Source organism: Pelodiscus sinensis, chromosome 2, assembly GCF_049634645.1.
Source record: "Pelodiscus sinensis isolate JC-2024 chromosome 2, ASM4963464v1, whole genome shotgun sequence".
Classification (NCBI taxonomy): Eukaryota; Metazoa; Chordata; order Testudines; family Trionychidae; genus Pelodiscus; species Pelodiscus sinensis.
This window is the reverse complement of record NC_134712.1, coordinates 24638519-24658975: the sequence shown is the minus strand read 5'-3', so window position 1 is coordinate 24658975 and position 20457 is coordinate 24638519. Positions and strand designations below refer to the sequence as shown.

Here is a 20457-nt window from a genome sequence, read left to right as displayed (position 1 = left end):
ATTTTTCCTGGTAGCCTTGAACCTCCCCATTTCACCCACCTTCCCCTCTTTCATTGACTTTCACAGTTCAGTTATAAGTGTCAGTTTTAGCATATTTGTCCTGTAAAACCAAATAAGCACAAGGAAACATCTTCCACATTTAAAGTTGTGAGAACAAACAAATCTGCATCACTGCATATTGATACAACTTCACTATTCCTGAAATAAATTCGGACTTTAATTGTCCAACAAATGAAACCTAGAGACATGTTGCTTGTGCATACCTTGAAGAAGGTGATTTACACATGGGTAATGACTTAAGCAGTTACTTTCCAAACATTAGAGAGAAAACCTGAATGTGAGCTGCATCTGATAGCAGAGTGAAACCACTATTCTTGCTGTGTCAAGTATAGCCACATCATCCAACAGTTGCAATTGTAGACTGTAAGTCAGGACTCCTGTGTTCTATTGCCCATCCCCTTTGTCACTGACTGTGTGAAAGCTGCAACAGGTTACTGAGACAAAAGTTTAGCCAGGTAAATCTACCTCTAGACCTCTAAACAAATGGCCTAATTTTCAAAGGTGCTTAGAACAGATAGCTCCCAGTGTAGTCACCATTCCCCCTGTAGGGTTTCACTCTATGCTCTTGCAGACATGACTGCATTTTTATGACCTTTGGGTGTTAGCTTTTTGGGGTAGGAATTCTCATTTCCTTATTGTAATAGCCTCTTCCAGACTGGGGTTGCTGCAGCTACAATATTACAAATAATACATTAATGTGTTTGCAAATCACTGATGAATGGGGCTATTTATTTATTTATTATTAAATTATGACAGAAACTAAAGATCACTTTTTTCAAGTGAACTTTTTTAAATGCTTATTTTAAATAAACTTGTCAGACCTCAAATGAACAAAAATACTCAGATGAAACAATTGTGTTGATAAAATGTTTGGCAGTGTCTGCTCTCTCTGCATTTTTTTTAGTGGTTCTTATTGATTTATACATTATTCTCATGCTCTTACTAACTTCATTACTGCTTTGATAATTACAAGATAATTAAATACAAGACAGAACATGTATCATGCTGAGGAGTTATTCAGTGAGTGCATTGTTGTGAGGCACAATGCAGAAAGTAGAATCCTTTCTATCTCCCAGGGAGCGGCGATATATCACTTTAATAGCCACAAAGGGAACCATTTTAGGGCTCATCCAGAGGCCTAGCTGGGCCCCATGAAAACGAGGACGAAACTCTAAGTGTAAGGTCTAGCTGAGTGATTGCACTGCTTAGGCCTTCAGGGAAGCCAATAAGGCACTTTCTGGCACACACAGAACAGCACCAAAGAGCACAGAGAGACTTCTGATCTTGTGGCCACAATGAGAGAAGGCTGGTTTGTGAAAGCTGAAGCATTTCTCCTAAGGCAACCTGAGCGGAGTCACTGGGAGCTGTGTCTCTGTGTGTGGCGAAGGGGTGGAGGGAATGTATGTGGGCAGTGGTGCTGAGAATGCTCCAAACGCCTGACCTCAGCATCCAAAGGAATACTACCAACACCCACTTCTACTTCAACAGCAAGAACAGCCCATAAACCCCTGCAGAGAGTTTGCCAGGCAGTGTAGCAGAAAAGGAAGCAAAGTGTGAGCCAAACATTAAGAAACTGAAACACCCAGTGTTGGTAGAAATTTGTATGCATGTAACACAAATTATTCATTTCGATATTGTCATTGTTAATAAAACCTGACCACATTTTGGGCTCATCTACATTGGCCCCTTTTCCGAAAGGGGCATGCTAATTTCACAGATCGTAATAGGGAAATCCGCAGGGGATTTAAATATCCCCCGCGGCATTTAAATAAAAATGTCCGCCGCTTTTTTCCAGCTTTTAGAAAAGCCGGAAAAGAGCGTCTACACTGGCCCCGATCCTCCGGAAAAAATCCCTTTTCCGGAGGATCTCTTATTCCTACTTCAAAGTACTTCAAAGTAGGAATAAGAGATCCTCCGGAAAAGGGATTTTTTCCGGAGGATCGGGGCCAGTGTAGACGCTCTTTTCCGGCTTTTCTAAAAGCCGGAAAAAAGCGGCGGACATTTTTATTTAAATGCCGCGGGGGATATTTAAATCCCCCGCGGATTTCCCTATTACGACCTGTGAAATTAGCATGTCCCTTTCGGAAAAGGGGCCAATGAAGACGTAGCCTTTTTGTTCAAAACAAATGAATACATGTTAAATTCAATTCACTATGAAAAATAAAGAATACTTTAAACTGAAGACCACCAGTTTTCAAACATGGCCATATGAGTCCAAGTAGCTCGTGTAAAATATAGTAATTACATATTTAAATCACTTTTTAAAAAAACCATGCCAAAATCTTTCTTGCTCATTAAGAGCTTGAGTTGGTAGAAACTCTTTTCAGCCTTTTAGATCAACTAAGCCCTGTGAGGCCATGAGTACTGGCAGAACCATCTGCAAATTTGGCTGATTCAGAAGGATTTAAACAACAGTAAAAAAATAACTCTTTCAGCTTCCCATATCTAGGAATTATGGAGCTGTATGAAGACTGTTTATGAGGAGCCGGAGGAAAAAAGGAAAATTCTTTAAGCGGATTTCCATACCTCTCCAAGGGTGCACTCTGCTAGTCCCAGTTCTAGATAAAGACTGCTCCATTTCCCATAGAAGCTTCACAGCCTGCAGGACTTCCTACAGCTCTGACAATGGAGGAACTATTCATCTCCATAAACTGCTACTGAAAAGGAGACCAGATCCTTCGGTTTACCTAAAGGACTTATACTCCACCACTCCAGAGTCCAGATACTGGCAGGGATTGCTGAAGAGATGATAGCTGGCATTGGCAGATCCCAGGAATGCCCATAGGAGGGTTGTATAATACCTAAATCAGCATTACAGAGCCTCTATCAAGGGACTCGTACCCCTTCAAACTGGGAGCTGCCTCCATAATTATGTAGCCAAGGAAACTCACAAGTTACGTCTACACTAGCATGATTTTCCGAAAATGCTTTTAACGGAAAAGTTTTCCGTTAAAAGCATTTTCGGAAAAGCACGTCTAGATCGGCAGGATGCTTTTCTGCAAAAGCACTTTTTGCGGAAAAGCATCCGTGGCCAATCTAGACAAGGTTTTCCGCAAAAAAAGCCCCGATCGCCATTTTCATGATCGGGGCTTTTTGCGGAAAACACTACTGTGATGTTTACACTGGCCCTTTTGCGCAAAAGTCTTTCGGAAAAAGACTTTTGCCCAAACGGGAGCAGCATAGTATTTCCGGAAAAGCACTGACAATCTTACATGAGATCGCAAGCAAGTTTTTACATGAGATCGCAAGCAAGCAAAAACAGCTGGCAAGTTTTTCCGTGGAAAAACTTGCCAGTCTAGACACAGCCACAAAGTTTCTGTGGGTCAACAGCCACATAAGATGGCTTTAGCAGATTTAGACCATACATCTGAAAGTGTTCCAGGATCCAGAACAAGAAACTGAACCTCAGCTCAAGTGGGCATTCAGCAACCCATATTTAGAAATATGCTACCACGAACGTGTGTATACAAATACAAGAGTACACCTCATGTGGCAATCCCTGCCCAAGTGGCATACTTGAACTCAGGTCTGGGAGCCTTGTTGCTGTGGGGGGAAAATAAATAAGCCTGTTGCTGTAGCTTTGACATTGTCGGATGTCTCATGGAAGTGATGGGTTACTATCATCCCAAGCTGAGTAGAGTTGCCATTAAATTCTCCTTGAGCCAACCCGCTGATTTAAATCCCACTTTCCCTGTATGTCCACTGGAATGTTAAGACTGAACTTGAAAATGAAACCCTTCTTGCTCAAACAGGAAAGGGAATTTAAAGGATCGACCACATTTGTAAAAGACTGCATAATGACGTATTGCTGAATGCTATGTAAATATGACCCTGAAATTTAGGATTGCAATATGCATTCTTATAGATATAAATTACAGTGAAACAATAAGTGTAGTATATTAAGTAAGTTATGGAATAAACAAGTAGATTTCCATGAGAGAGCATAAGGGAAAACTAGTATGGTGATATGGGACCAAAAACTCTTAATAGTGTATTTTCAATATTTTTATATAGCACCCCAAGTGGTTTAAGTTAGTAAACAGCATACATGGTTCATTATAGAGCAATCATGATTTTCATGTGTAATGTAAATGCACCTAAAGATAAATTATGTCCCTAGTGACTCTTCCATACAATGCACAGAATTGTAACTTTTGCCATATATACTATATCTCACATAGCGTTTTTTTCTTTATTGTAAAAAGTGCCCACATGAAGAACTGCACTTATGAGTTGAAATTAACCATCTGGCATAAAAATAAAATAAAATAATAAGCTAAAAAGCACAGTTTTAAAAATTGTAGAAAAGCCTGAACATTCTAATGAAAACTAATCTGAACTTTTAGGCAAAACTCCTCATAATATAAAGCGTAATATAAAAATGTTACTCTCTTTGCATTCCAATTGAATTGTGCTGAGATAATCAATTTCAACACTTTTTTAAAAAGTAACAGCATTTTATAAAAGATATTTTTTCATATTAAATGTGTTAAAATATCCTAAAAATCACTGGATTCTATATAATTTGTGGCCCTAAAAAGTTTTGTGAAATTATAAGAATAATTGTTTTTTAAAAAAACTAAAGTCCTTCTCACAGAGGTTTTGATTTTGTGTCTTCCATGGCAAAGTTCTATGAAAGTGTGGCAAGAGAAAATGTTGAGCATTTTTTGTTGCCTTGTTTATTTTCAAAAGCAAGAACTGGCTGGCCTGTAATTCTTCCATATCAGATAGAATGCTGTATTGCAAAGGAGAAGCTTTTGCACACTTTCAGTGTCTTTTGGAACATCTCTAACATTTAGTGGATGCACTGAATTCCGATTTAGTAGTACTTAAAGAAGCCACTCTGATAATGTGTCAGAAATAGAAATAATTAGACTAGTATAGTCTGGGAACACATATTTAAGGACCCAAAGTTTTCTATGGCAATTAAAAGAAACAAAAAACAAACAAACTGAACAAAACAGCATTTTATAATGTGTCTGCCAAATCTACCAAATGGCTATGAAATCCATCAATCAATCAATCAATCAATCAATCACACTGCAATTAAAGAATGCTTTGGATAATTCAAGAAAGTAAAAGATAGAGAGCATGCTTCTAATAATAAATGCAAGAACCAGATATAATGAAGTATCTTCAGTTCTTTACAAAGCAAAAAAATCTTTTTTTTTTCCAAAGGTACAAACTTTGAATTGAAAACTTTGCATTGAAAAGCCAAAAACAACTTTAGGCACTTAACCATGAAACTGTCAGTTCTCTTTGCCTGACAATAAAGCATCTCAAAAATAAACATTAACTTCTGTGTTTTTTCTATATATGTATTCCATCATGCAAATATGATAATCAAACATTTATTAAGGAAGCCATACTGAGATATTTCATACATAATTTTTCCTAATTTTTAGATTAGATGTTAAAGAATTGCCTCTCCTCATTTCATTTCCAGTTCTAACATGACATTTCAAGTTAATACTAAAACTCGCAAATGGCAAGCTGAAAATTATACAGCATCTTCCTAATAAACAAAGACTCAGAACAATGTCTCGTCAATGAGAACTATGGGATTGAAAAAAGTTTACTACTCAAATGAAGAAAAATTCGGCAATCTTTGCTTGGGCAACAGTGCCAATGAAGCAAATGGGAGTTCTGCCCAATTAAAAACTGCAAAGATTCAGACTTCATCATCACTGTGGAAAACATAATTTTAAACAAAGCATAGGAATTTATGAGAATTTCTCAGGTTAATTTTTTTTAAATTACTAGTTCAAAGGATTAATAGTTTATCCAATTGTATCCTTTCCTCAAGTTTTGGAGTTGCCAGACGTATATTTAAATATATTTTCCATTGGAATAAATTAACAGCAAGAATTTCAAGTGCTATTCATGGTCAAATGCAGTGGAGGTAAAATCATATTATGGAGTTTGCTTAGAGCACCGGGTAACTAAAAATGGGTTAACTTTTTGCCAGGAATATGTCACAGCAAAAGCTTAGAGTCTGCTCTAAATTATACACAACTTTACTTCATTCCATTCACTACTTACGAGTTTCTTCACAAAAACAGAATTGCAGCAATCTCCTTGACAGCAAACAATAATCAGGAAATATTACTTAGAGTACTCATATGTGCCCCACTGTCCCCTCTTCCCACCACTCCCTGCCAAATAAAAGCATACCCCACACTTTCTGAAATATAAGAAATAAAAGAAGAAAATTGGTAGTGAAATTCTGTAGCTGGTGGGGTTTTCTTGTCTGAAAGGGGAAATTCTTAATTCCAAACTGCTCCAGACACTGAAGGATTAGATCCTAACTAGGGGAAACTCAGGAAAACAGTAGAAAACATTGCATAGTAATCCACAGGAACTTTGGTCCCACTGTAATTTTTTCTATAGCATCCTATCATAAATGTCATTTTAACATCCATAATCTCAACTTCTATATCAGACTTCTTCCTCTAGGGTTTAGGATTTTCAAAGGAAAACCAGTTTATTTTAAGGCACAAGTCAAGTCACTCAATTCTATTCCAGAATGGAAGCAGCAGAGTAGCATACTGAAAACTATTGTATAGTGTAGAGTGCTGCACAGAGCTATAGCTGACGAGTGCAATTTTTATGGCAGTTCTACTCCGGTAAGGTTTCATTTGAAATTCCTTATGACATAACAAAGGAAGTCACAGTTTGCTGGAGAGCAAAAATAAATAAATAAAAAGGTATGCCATACAGTTTATGTTATGTCATAATGGATTTCTTTATATCCTAGTTCCCTTTCTATTCAGATGTATGTCTTCTGGACAATACCGTCTAAAAATCCAAAAAGGTAAAGCTTGTTTAACCACGAGTCTCCTTTCACCCGCTAAAATAAATTCCGCAGCTGCCACTATCTTATTCTTTTTACTTTATTTTTAAGTTCTTTCCCACTGACAAGCAACTGCTGTTAAACTACATTTTTAAAACTTTTTTTTTTAATTTCAGTAGTTTAAATTACATTTAGAGGTAAATTTCACAGTACTATATAGTTCAGGTCAGCCAACAGGTTGTTTTGGTTAATCAAGATACTCACATACACAAGTTACTATTGTTTTCAGACATAAAACTCTAAGAAATTACTAAAGAGTGGTAGAAAACTAAACAGGAAATTTAAAGTTCTGAACAATTCATTTTAACTGCCCCTTAGCTAATGCAGTATTACAATGAACCTCTTATGAAAGTTCATATGACACTGCTATGAACACCAAATGAATCTGTAGCACCGGGACACTTAAGGTCTAATAAATCTTACTTTCCATTGGTTTTAAAATCACAGAAAATAATATTTCGAGTTCAAATTCTATATATCATACGTAGCAGCATATCTAACTGCTACCGCCTGAGACCTGCTATTTGTGAAAAATATTTTCCAGAATGTACTCAAGTTTGATTGGTTGTAAAAACTCTTCTTATATAATCCAAAAAAAAGAACACATTTCCACTCTCAAACTGATCTTTCTTGGATGTCTCCAAAACACTTTAGAGAGACTATAAATGCAAAAAAAAAAAAAAAAGTAATTTATTAGCACTACCTAGTACTATAGTGAAGAACATGAAAATGATAATCTATTCCAATAAACAAGCAAAGCAAAAAGCCCACATATTTCCAGGATAATAATACATGTGCACTTCAAATGGGGCAATGTCACCTTAAAAAAAATTACACTTCGGTCTGATTTTGTTTTTCTTCTGTTGTTACAAATACGGACAATTGCTACAATTTCAGAGATTAGAGAAATAAATATAGACTGTTTTGCAGTGTTTTCAATTTGATTATATTAATACCAAACACATACTTTGTCTACTATTTCTCCTGACCTGTCATACAAATTGGACGCAAGCAGTATTCAATGGGACTCTGTGAGGGAATAAGGGTCCGCTCACATGAATTAAGTTTTAGGGTAAAAGATTTAGTCACTTTCCACAGTTGCTTGGATGAACTTTTCAAGCAGAAGTTGGAGACATGAAATAAAATAAAATGTGATTGAAAGACCCCAACAATTACAGCAACAGGTGTAATAGGCAAATATTATTTTTTCCAACCCATATTTGACAGAGTAGGTTTACAATTAACAGTGTCTCTTTAAAAATGATGAGCCCAATTCTGCCAACACTAAAGATTGATCTTTAATTATGATATACTGAAGGACTGCTGTGGGTAGTCAAGTCAAAATACATTATGGGACCTTGCTATTTAGCGGTTAGCGATATCAATGAGACCACTTATAATAGCAAGCTTTGTAATGAAAAGAAAGAATTTGCAAGATTGAGCCCTAAGTGGTGGTGTTCAAAAACTCTAATTTAATTAATGTAATCCCTTGCTTAGAGGGTCAGATTCAGTCCTCACTGAAATCAACATCAGTTTTCCCACTAGCTTCTATGGGAGCAGGAGCAGGAGCAGGCTCATCAGGAGAGAATGTTTTTATCATTTGCATTAGTTAAATCCCTGCAATTTTCTGACCAAAACAGGTTAGATTCACTGTTATGAAATCATTCATTTACATTGAGAAAGTCAAACCAAAACAAACACCAAAACCATTACCCTTTTTCTTTCTCATTAGCAGAGTTGGTGCTGTAAACAACTTAATAGTAGTGAATCAAAATGGACTCTTGCCTAGATTTCTAAACTTTTCCAGAGCTCATAATACCCTGCATTTGATGACATCACAAACCCAACCACAAGTAAAAGTTGGTTTTCAATGTGTTCTACTTTTCCCTCATTAGCCTCGATGTCAGAATGGGACTCGGAACCCGAGTCAGAACGTTCATTAAGTCACAGTCAAAGCTGTAAATGCGGAAAAGGCTCAGAAACAACAGAACAAACCCTGGTGTTTTATATAAATTATGCAACACAGACTGATTTTAATTTAAAAAGGTATGTTTTGTGTGTTTGTATAAGACAGGGCAGAGGGACACTAGAGAGAGAGATGCAATTGGAGAGGCATGGTAACAGAGAAGGGGGGTGGATAGCATACCTCACATACAGAGGGTGCGTCTACACTGCACCCATCGCTCAAAATAAGCTACACAATTTGAAGTACGCAAATTGCATAGCTTATTTTGAGTGTATTTTGAAATATTGCGCTATTCCAAAACATCTCCTAATCCTCATGGAACAAGGTTTACAGGGAATAGCGAGCATAGTATATTTCGAAAGCTATTTCGAAATAATGGGCTTGTTTAAAAGACATGGAATAGCTATTTTGGGAAACATCCGGAAATAGCACCGCTATCTAGTTGCACCCACTATGGCAAATCTCCTAGATAAAAGCGGATAGTGCATGATCATCTCTGACTAGATGTAAAGCATACAGCATTGCACACCAGTTCATCCTTAAGTCTTACCTTATGTTTTACTTTTCTATGAGATTTTTGAATTGTTCTCTGCTCAGGAAAGACAAGGGTCAGCACTCTTAACTGGTACTAGAATGTTTATTCTCAGTATAGTTTGGCTGCTACTAGTTTAGCTTTATTTGGAGGAAACATGTTATTTAATTTTATTTATCTTAGATTATAAACACACACAGATACATGCATGCACAAAAAGATACAGATGCCCACTCCAAATTTTTGGTTATGTGGGAGTTGGGTGTTTGTAACAAGATTCATATATGGCATGACTCAGACATTTATTGTTGATACTTTTCATCTAACATTTTTTCCCTCATAGCAGGAAATGCTACAAAATTACTTATGTTCCTGAAATATGCTCAAACACCATCTAGAGGATTAAATTAATCCTTTATATTAAACTGCTTTGTGACACATGCAGTATGCAAACTATAGGTTATTATTAATAACCTTATACAAACAGTATAAATTCCCTATCAGTAAAAACTGAAAAGCGACTAATTAGATGTCATGAATTTTGGCTCTCTGTAGGTCTCCACAGGAAAACTACTGTGCATAAGGTATACTAGTACTTGGATACCTAAGAGACTATTTCTTTCCTTATGCACCATTGTGTCATCATCAGAAATTTTATGTGGTGCTTCTACTAACAACCCCAAGATCTGAACTTGTTTGGTGACAAGCTATACAGAATGGAGGGCATTCAGCTCTGGAATTCACTTCTTCCCTTTATCTAAAAGAGCCACAGACTATGCATTATTACTGTGGCCATGTTGGTCGCAGGAGATTAAGACACAAGGTGGATGAGATAATATCTTTTATTGGACCAAATTCTGTGGGTGGAAGAGACAAACTTTTGATCTTACAAAGAGCTATGGTTGTCAACTCTGACTGAAGCTATTCGGGGAGACTTTTTTCTGCCAACGTGACAGGTCATTTTCTTAAAATATTCCTATTAAAATCTCCAGGATTGCTTTCAGTGGTCACCAGGAGATTGATGCTGATTCTGGGATGCTCCCGGAGAGTCTGGAGGGTTGGCAGTCCTACAAAGAGCTCCTTTTCAGGTCAGAGATGGTTGACTCTCCAAGGGAAAGCTATTTTCACAGGCTTTTACCTGAGGAGGCTGGGACAGGGCATGTTTGATGTATTTTATGTATTTGGTGGGAGGACAGAGCATTCAAGTCTATTTAAATCTGACAATGGTCAGCACGCTATGCATTTTGTTTCTAAATCATGTTGCTGCAGCCATAGAAAGTCCAACTGGTGTATTCAATTAAATCTCAAAATGGGAAAATAAATAGGAAATACAAACTACTTTAGGAAATACAGATTAAAAGTTGTAAAGGAAAAGTATACTTTATTAACTCAATTAAGGAAGCAACTTTTCATCTTCGTATAAACTTTTGGATGATCTTCCACAATCTAATTCGGCTTTATGGATTTAGGCAGATACCAAATTATCATGCTTTGTGATATATACTTCAGTAGTATTAGTATAAGCATTTTAAACAGCATCACATTTTCGTGATTTGAGAAATATTCTATCTAAGAAAAACTGTTTCAGTCTTATTAACACAGCTTCAAAAAATAAAAGGATCTGTGCACGGCATTTTAAAATGGTATTTAAAAATCATCAAATAATTCAATGGTTCTTAATATAATAAATTAAAAATACTATTTTAAAAATAATCCTGGCAAAAATATTGATACTTCAAAGAGCAGTTTGCTATGGGGAGGGAGGAAGGACACTTTTTTATTTAAATTAACTGCTTATAGATTTATTTATTTTTGGTAGAAGCCAAGCAGTTCATTTACTTTTCTATTCTAAGTTTAAATATGCACTTCAGACTTCGTAAAGTAGGTCAGGAATACCCAAAGGATACACATTTGAAAGCTACAGATAGCAGAGCACACTATTTTGGGCTTTGTATATATACACACACATACATTATATATAATATAAATGGATAGAGCCAGTGATTTAAACATATATATTACATCTATTCTGTGTGTTTCAAGCATATTCAGATATTTACACTGTTAGATCAGCTCTCATTTTAGAGCTATGCTAGTGCCAACTGCCAAAAAAAGTACACAAATCAAAAATATGTTACCTCTGTTCAAACAATACTGCTGTTCATTATATAATAGAAACTGTCATACTTAATCTCCGAGGAACCCAGAACTGGTAGATTCTTGGACCAGAGGTGGCTTAAAATGGTTTGAGGCAAAACTGCAGCATATTTTTCTAGTAAATCTTGTAGGGGAACATAAGCACAATTGATGGCGTTTTGCATCATCTTCCATAGCTTTTTTTCAGCTACTCTAGTAAACCAAAAATACCAGCAATTAAAAAACAAATGAAGATACGAACTCACCATACTGCAATTCTTTTTATAAAAACATGCAATAGTTTTAAAGAATTTCATTTCCTCCTATTTTGAGAGAGACAAATTGCAACCTCATTAAATGTATGATGTGCAAAAAAAAAAAAACAAAAAAAAAACAAACAAACACACCCTACAAACTTGTAGGAAAGCTTCAAAATTCAAAATAAACCAAGATATGCTAAAACTACAAGCTAACACTGAGAAACAAATGTCATGGAACTAAAATTTTCCTTGGTAGTTTTTTCCCCTATATAATAATGCAGGCAGGCACAAAGATATAGACTGGAGTATTTTTTTATTTACCACTGGCATAAAGAAAAGTGATAACCAATTAGATAAAGTAACAAACTCTTATCAAATGATTGGTTCAAAAGTTAGATTTTTATTTTTCATGATATTACGTGAAAAACCAATGCTCTAAGTAAATTTCACTTATTGGACCGAATCTATTATATACAATGCTAGGACTTTTTGAATACTTTTTGAATAAGATTTCCACTAATGAAAAAGAATGTAAAATTATCTGATTTCATCTCTGATTCCATAAAATATTCAGTAATCAGTCACTCACACAAGGAAAAGCCAATCTTGCAGCCCTTACTGAGGCGAAAGTCCCACTGACGTCAATGCGTATTTTTCATGAGTGAGAATTGCAGGATCAGACCCAAAATGTGCTTACACAGACATAAACCTACTACAACAAATAGAATTTTAGATGAAGTATTAAGAGTAAAGCAAACACGTCTGGGGCTTAAACCCCAGAGAGGATATACATTTAAAGTGTTCACTGAATTATAGCTCGCCACATTGGGTGGGGTACCCTGCTGCTGGGTGGAGTGTCTCCCCTAAAGGAAGGAAAAATTGGCACAAACTGACTTGGTCTTTGAAAGATTCACCTACTTGCCAATTTATGAAGTCGTACTGACGTCAACTTCACCAAGGAGTCTGTTGCCTAACAGAACACTTTACCGTAGAAAGTTCTGCTTGTGTGCAAAAGCCCAGCAAGAGGTGGAAAGGTAATAAAGGAAATGTCAAAAAAAAAACCTGTAAAACATCCGTAATCTATTACAGGCCATTAAAAAGGAGACACATAGGTAGTAAAACCATTTCTTCCTATTATCTTTTTTATATTTGTAAGACAAGAAGCTTTAACTAAACAGTTACAGATTAGTAGAGATGATTACAAAAACATATCTTTAAAAAATTGTGTGTTGATTTTAAAATGGAATGGGGAGGAATGCTAAAGGAGATACTATATGCTCTTCCCTTCTGCAATGGGCAACTGTTATCATGCCAATATGACCTTCTCTAGCAGGTGTAAAATGTTCCTTTACATTATTAAAATAAATATGCAATGATCGGTCACCACAGATGTGTTTAGCATATTAATCCCATCTAAACCAAAACAAATCGCTTCTCCAAAAGGAAAAAAGGATAACGCATCTCAAAATGCCCATGGGAAAAGAAAAAAAATTAAAGAAAACTGTTTAAGTTACCGTAACCTGAAATGCACCAGCCATCACAAAGAGCAATTGGAGAAATCCAGCAGAGCTCAGCAGGAAAGATTTTTAATAACAGATTGAAAAACAAGAATAAAAATAACTGCATCAACAGGGCCTTTCTTCTTCAGGCCACAAGCCCGTTTTTACTTGAATTTGAAAAAAAAAAAGTCAGTTTGGCCACTAAAACCAATCCAGAACATTATTAAAAGTTAAAAGCTACCAATTACTTCTGTCTGTTCTTTTAAAGCAACGTTTGGCATTACGTCAGTTGGTTTAAAGAAAACAAGAATGAGAGAGAGAGAGAAACAGAGAGAGAGAGAAAGGAGAGAAAGTTTCCTGCTTGTATAAATTAAACCACCAAGAAAGGTGTCTAGCCACTAGTAAAGCATTTATTGCAGGTTTTAAGGGGCTAGTAACATTTCAAAAAAAATATTTTTTATGAAATAACTTTAGGAGAAAAATGATTGAGCTGAAAATTGAAAAAATATACATTTACAAGAAATCATGTTTACATCAACAAAAGCTTAGGAATCAGAAAATGACTTTTAATAAGACTGAACTTGATCATTCAAAATTTAGGCATGGATCATTTCAGTTTAATTTTTCCACTCCTCCAACTTGAGTATGGGAAAGTTCTACAAAAATTAATGGGATGGCACCCAGAGAGATAGACCAAAATGTCCTATTGACATTATTTTTCCAAGCTAAAGAATTCTACAGGTTTCTTAATTATTCTATAGAGTTTTACAGCAGGGATATAATTCTCTACTAAACACTTAAGGATAGTGATAAAAATGATAGAAAGATTAACATTTTTTCCAATTTAATAGGTCTTTTCCATCAATTATGCTATTATATATTAAAAAGAACTTTTAGGGAACCAAAAATGGACAGATCGATAGCACAGAAAATACGTAAAACAAAGAATATTAAGCAAAGTTTCATGCACACTACTCTGGCCAATTCACCTGAGAACTTTCATATCCCTTTTGATGCCAAACCAGGGCCTACACATTATATGGAACAGTGTTCAGTTATGAGATGGTTCTCTGATGTGATTAAATGACTACTAGTGACCTAGTTGAAACCAACATATTTATAGCCACCATTGCCCTGCATCTAATGAAAGCCTTGGTCTGCAGGATTGAAAACGTAGAACTTTATAGCATCTTTTTAAATGGTCATTTCTTACGATCTGGGCAATAATACAACTTAGATATTCATTCAATTTTGATGGCCCCTTTATTGATTAAGGTCAATGCACTATCTACAAATTAATGATAAAAACAATCTGAAATGGGGTGTTACATGTCCTGCTCTTGTAAATTTTTATCAAATAATTTTGTAATGCTACCGTAATCCTCTGTGCCATCTGATTTCACTCGTCTTTTTTTATTAGAAAAAAAAGTAAAAAAACAGTGCTTATAAAGATCTTTTGTTGCAAGTCTTTTTTTCATATACTGATCTAAGCGGAACGTATCTTTACAGTAAAAAGATCTTCTCTTTGGGTGCAGATTTATCAAAAGTCAAATCATATCCTTACTATCCCAATATTTGATAATACTAAACAAAATGGTCATTCTCCTCCTTCCTTAGGAGCATAGGAAAAGGCATGCTTATATACCTTATAAGAGACAAAAATAGGAAGACATGGACCAAATATGCAGTAATTAATATCTCAAAAGGTCAAAACGCAGTAGTATTTATACAACAGAACAGTGCAGAATATGCAGGTTTAAATATTAATCATCAATATCTCCTTGTTACCTGAGAACTTTACAATGTGTCAAAACCAAAAAGACAATCCTGTGAAATGTTTACTCTTTCGCTTTACATCTGTTGTACCTGACTGGTTTTATCCGTTATATTTTGACTTGTGCAGTGTAATACTTCTTACAGAAATCCCTGAGTTTGTAAGTTATCAAGACTGCCAAAAACAGATCCAGACTACCTCAGTAGTTGCGTTGAGGAAACTAAATTAAGCAAGGGCAAACACCAACTGGGAAAGTTGTCAGTTTATTGAATGAATGGCTTCATTTTACACATCAGTAGCATATCTTCATCAGAATATATTTCGGTTTAAGGCCAATACTTTTATGACAAGGCGATAGTTTGTTTTAACTGAAACAGTTTTTTTAATGTAAGTAATTTCCCTTTTACTTTCCGCTATCAAAAAGGACTGTTAGATTCCCAACCTGTCTTGTTCAAAAATATTTAACCATAATTTTTCTCACATTGTTATATTTGGGGATACTCACAAACCTTTACTAGAGAGATACTGACATTGTGACTACAACTAAGATCTGATATTTCCATTTAAATTATTATATTAAAATATTGTCAGGTGTCCATGCACATCTTCAAGTTCAGAACAAAGGTTGTCAGAGAAAGAGCAACTTTTTAAAAATACTCAACCTATATTTGTAATTAAAGTTCTGATTTTTTTTAAAAAAAGTGTGATTACTATTCAAAAAACTTTTTCACACACCTGTAACTTAAAAAAAGTCTTTGTACCTTCAAAACAATTGCTCAACAAAGTACTATTAGTGTTAATTCACATTAACAGACAATAATTATTCAGTGTTTGAACAATGCTTTGAAAATATGAAAGACTAAGTGCCAAGCAAAGTTAAAAATGTAATGTTGAAATAGTAAAATTTAACAAATAGCCACTACATATATGCAGAATCAGCACTCTGCAGAAATTTTTTTACCGTGCTTTGATTAATGCATAATATATAAATATATTATTCTTCACACACATTCCGTAGCACACAATAGAAGAGTGTGCTATGAATGTTTATTAAGAATGATATATAAAATGTGTCAGAAAAAAATCCTATCTACAAGACTCCATGTAATAATATAGAATGTGCTGTGTTAATGGGAAACACATAAGTTAGCCCAAAAGTCTTTGAAAAAACCATTCTATAGTGTAGATCATGAATAAGTTATAAAAAAAATCAAAGGAAATCTTCGCTTACTTGTACATACATTATCAAGACCCAAAAGACTTAGATCTCAGAGCTTGTCAACGACACTTTAAATTTTCCTTTAATATCGTCAAAATAAAGTTAAAAAATAAACCACATACAGGCATAAAAAAGTCTCCAGTTAATATTCAAAGTCTGAGTAAGAGGAACCTAAGCAAAGCAAAAAAAAAAAAAAAAATAAAGGAAAATTAAAGCTGATGAAACTTGGTCCTAAGCACACTTTGTTTTGTGTCTCTATACACAAGCAGTTTCAGTGAAATTATTCTATGCCATATGAACTCTAATATTCAGACACAGGATGGATTATGAACCAAAAGTTCTTTTTATATCTGACTTTCCTCAATCTTGAAAATGTAAGGCAGAGTCTTGATGTCATATGTTTTAGGGGCTGGTTGTAAAATACTGGTGCTCTAATGTAGTAGAACATCGGTGATTCAATGTGACTTACTCAATGATCTATAGGTTATCAAAAATACGTATATCTTTATCTTTTTAAAATAGTGTTGTCTTTGCTTTTTCTACCTTTTTAAAGAAAGAAGTGTTCTCTTATTTGGATTAATTATATTATTAACAACCTTTCACTCAGTAGTTAAAAAAAATCTTTCAAAGTGTTGATATCATTTCCAGACTGTCTTGTCAGCATCACAATTTACAGGAAATAGTTGATGTTCTCAAACAAGCTCTGTATTTACTCATAGAGCTACAGTACGTTATAAAAATCCTCACTCTTTTGGAGTTTGTTTGTTGTTTTGTTTTTTTAAATGTCACTTTGGTGGAATATCTGAGAAAGCTCTCTAACCCAATGTACATACTTATGAACATGACGAAAACACTGACTACAACTCAGAAAGATTACTGTAACTTTTATTCACATTTTGTCCACGTCAGGAACTGGCTCTTACCACTAACTTTCCTTCACTGCCCCTTGTATTTTTAACTCTGGCAGTCTCTTCTAAATGATCAACTTTTCCTAAAATCAACAGCAAAGTAACATGATGCCACCAAGACTCATAGGTTTTAGCGCAGCTGAAGAAGACAGCTAAAATGGCAAAGGACTTCATACTTTTACTAAACCCGATGAAATAACAACCAGGTTGTTACTAACAAGTAGTATCTACAATGTGTGTGGGGTACAAACTACAAAAATTGCTTACAGTCCATGCCCCAAAGAGCTTACAGTCTTTATATTTAAAAAGTATTTTCCTCCCACACTTGCTCTGCTTTTTCCTCCCTTGCATTTATTATTTAATTCTTCTACCAGATAGTAAATTTGCACTTGTGAAGGGAGAAGAGGATGGAATTAAGAGATGACTTCACTTTCATAATTCATTCCCACTTTTTGCACTGCACCATGCCTTCCATACACTTCAGAGATTTGACATTTATGGATGGAGAATGTCTAATTCCTTTTAAGTTAATGGGCCACTCTATTCCTTCAAAAATAGCTTACGAGAGTCCTGGAACATTAAAATTCATTTTTTCATTTGTAATAAAGACAAATAGCTAAAACATATCAAAATGTCAAATCAAGGAGCTACTTAATGAGCGGCTCAAGTCCCAAAACAAATCTACTCTGAAAAATAGCTCGCAGTGCTGCTGGAGTCCCACAAGTTTGTGGGTCTTTCTGGAGAGTCAGTTTTGATTGCCAGACCTTTCCCTGGATCCACTTCCCATACCCAGTGATCACAGTCAGGAATCAGGCAAAGAATTGCACAGAGAGACAGAAAGAGAGAGAGAGAGAGAAAGGTTGTTTGCACAGCCCACCAAACGCTATTAGGCCACCTTTCCTCACCCTGGAGCTTTTAACGAAGCCACAAATTCCACACACACACACACACACACACAAACACTCATCAATACCACCATCACCACTACCACCACACATTCCGCCCCAGAACTATCAGGAAGTCTCCCTATATCCCCAGAACTTTCAACAACAACAAAATGTCACACAGATCCCAAATGGAGAAAGCAGGGTTTTAAAAAAAGTGAGACACTAGACAAAGTTCTAGCAACCCTGGCAGTGCAGAGCGTGGGGACTCAACTCTGAAAGTACAACTTTGCCTTTAAGAGGAAAAAGTTTTACGTCTCTCTCTGTACTCTCTGATTTCCTTTAAAATGCACACACACACACACAGACACACACACACACACACAAACACACACACACCAGCATGTCGCCTATTCCCCTGGTGTGACCGGGTGCGCAGCCCCCTCGACACATGCACACCCGTAACCTCCCCTGGTGGATCCCCAAGACAAATACAAAAAGTTTGCCCCAAACTTACTACTCTTCATGATGGTCTCTCTGTGCCCCGCTTGTCATGATTCCCATTAAAACTTCCAGCAGCAGCAAGCAGCAGCAGCAGCCAGCACAGTGCGACTGCGGCGCATCGGATGCAAAATCTCTTTGCTCTTCTTCTACTTCCAGCCCCCCTCCCCCCCCGATGGTGGGGAATGAACAATCAGAGCGATAAGAAGTAGCTAGACAGAGGGGAGGTGGCGAAGGGAGATACCAGCCCGGGAACTGCTCCCCACCCCTTCTATGGGTAAATAGAAGGCGAGAGTCTTAAACCAGAGATGGGGGTTGTTTGCCCTGCTCGCTTCGCTGGCTGAACTTGACCCTCCTCCTAAGTCCAGAGGGGCTACTGCAGTTTTGAAGTCGCCAGTTTCCAGCGATCACACATGGCTTTGACCCACCAAAAGAGGGAGGAAAAAAAATGCACCCAAACCCCCCACCAGCAGCAGCCTGTGAAATCCGAGAAGCCCTCGTTTCCCTCTGATTTTTACCCCCCCCCCCTGGATGTGTGTGTGCGCGCAAAGAAACTCACTTTTAAATCCCCCCGCCCCCCCCCGCCTTCCCATTTCACACACACAAGCACTTAGCATACAGAACAACACACTTACTACATACGCAATATCAACAGACGGAGCAGGAAGGAGCCCCCCCCCCCCAACGCCATACACTTTTTTGGCTGATCCCCCCCCCCCCATTCCCCGATCTCTTCTTCCCACCCACCCTCCGAGCCCTCCCTCCCCCCTTACCTGTTGATTAATCGACAATAATAATCTCAGCAGCCTGAAAGATGGTGGAGCTGTGGTTTGAGCCATGAACCGTCTTCTGTTGTTTGCAGAGTTGATCTTGGATTATTTGGGGGGAGAATGGGGGGGGAAAGAAAGAGAGAGGGGGGGGAAGGTTCTCCTGCCTTTCCCCCTCTCCCCCTTACCTCCCCCCCCTTTATAGGGAGAGAGAGAGAGAGAGAGAAAGGGAAAGAGAGCAGGGACCTGGATGTGCCTGGTGTGTTTATAAAAAAGGAGAGAGAGAGAGAGAGAAGAGGAGGAGAGCCTGGATCTAGTGAAACAACAAGCCCCCAAAGGAGGCGGCTTTAGATTGCAGAGAGATCAGCTCTTTATCAGAAATGTTATCGCTTGTCAGGACCTCAGTCTCCGAGCATTACGTCAGTTTCAAGACACCAACACTATTAATATCAAAGGAGCCTTAGCAGAGAAAAGCGCCACCCCAGACTGAGAGCCCTTAAAGAGACAGTACAGGAGTCCCCACAGAGCTGCTGTGTTCAGCCTCCTCCTCCTCCGGCCAGGCAGCAGCAACCACTGGGGAATAGGCTGCTTTGGAATAGACCAAGTCATTCACAACTTTTTTTTTTAAGTAAATGACATTAACGTTTATGCAGGATGCTCTGGCGTAGGGGAGCATCCCTGAGGAATGGACCTTGCCGGACTGATCATTACATCCTTGGGAAAGTGTGAGAGGGGAAGAGACTCTGATTGTGCTGATTTTCAATAGCTATTATTGATTAATAATTGTTTGTTAAATGCTGCTGGTCTTTGCTCAGCTTTTCTAAAATTGCACACGATTTTTGCCTGGATGTGCTATTGGAAAGGCGACTGCAGCTACCTTTTCCTTGTATTTTGATCCAGGACAAAAGGGACAGAAAAACAACTGGAACTTTTTCCAAGTTCGGGAATGGGGGGCAATAGTAGGAAGCAGGATAGTGCAATGCCCTGGTCTGCTCATTTAGTGGGTTCAGTTTCCAACAACAGCCTTAATTAATATTATTATTTTCTTTGTGAAGAACTGACAATACCACCCTGTCCAAGGCACAAAATACATAGTCA

General features: G+C 36.9%; 1 protein-coding gene across 7 annotated transcripts in view; it reads right to left on the bottom strand.

Moving 5' to 3' along the window:
- Positions 1 to 19870, bottom strand: part of TRPS1 (transcriptional repressor GATA binding 1) — a 284107-nt gene extending 264237 nt beyond the window's left edge. For 2 of the 7 annotated variants that reach the window (XM_075920198.1, XM_075920202.1), the window contains exon 1: positions 19366 to 19869. Coding sequence is in view for 1 of the 7 variants with exons in the window: in XM_006130792.4 (XP_006130854.1) it covers positions 18609 to 18618 (10 nt within the window). In the remaining 6 variants the exon portion in view is untranslated. Of the gene's footprint in view, positions 1 to 8626; positions 9641 to 11549; positions 11859 to 18608; positions 19092 to 19365 lie in introns of those variants that run through there. The other 5 variants (XM_075920201.1, XM_006130792.4, XM_006130790.4 and 2 more) reach the window with 5 other exon arrangements.
- Between the last annotated feature and the right edge of the window lie 587 nt (positions 19871 to 20457).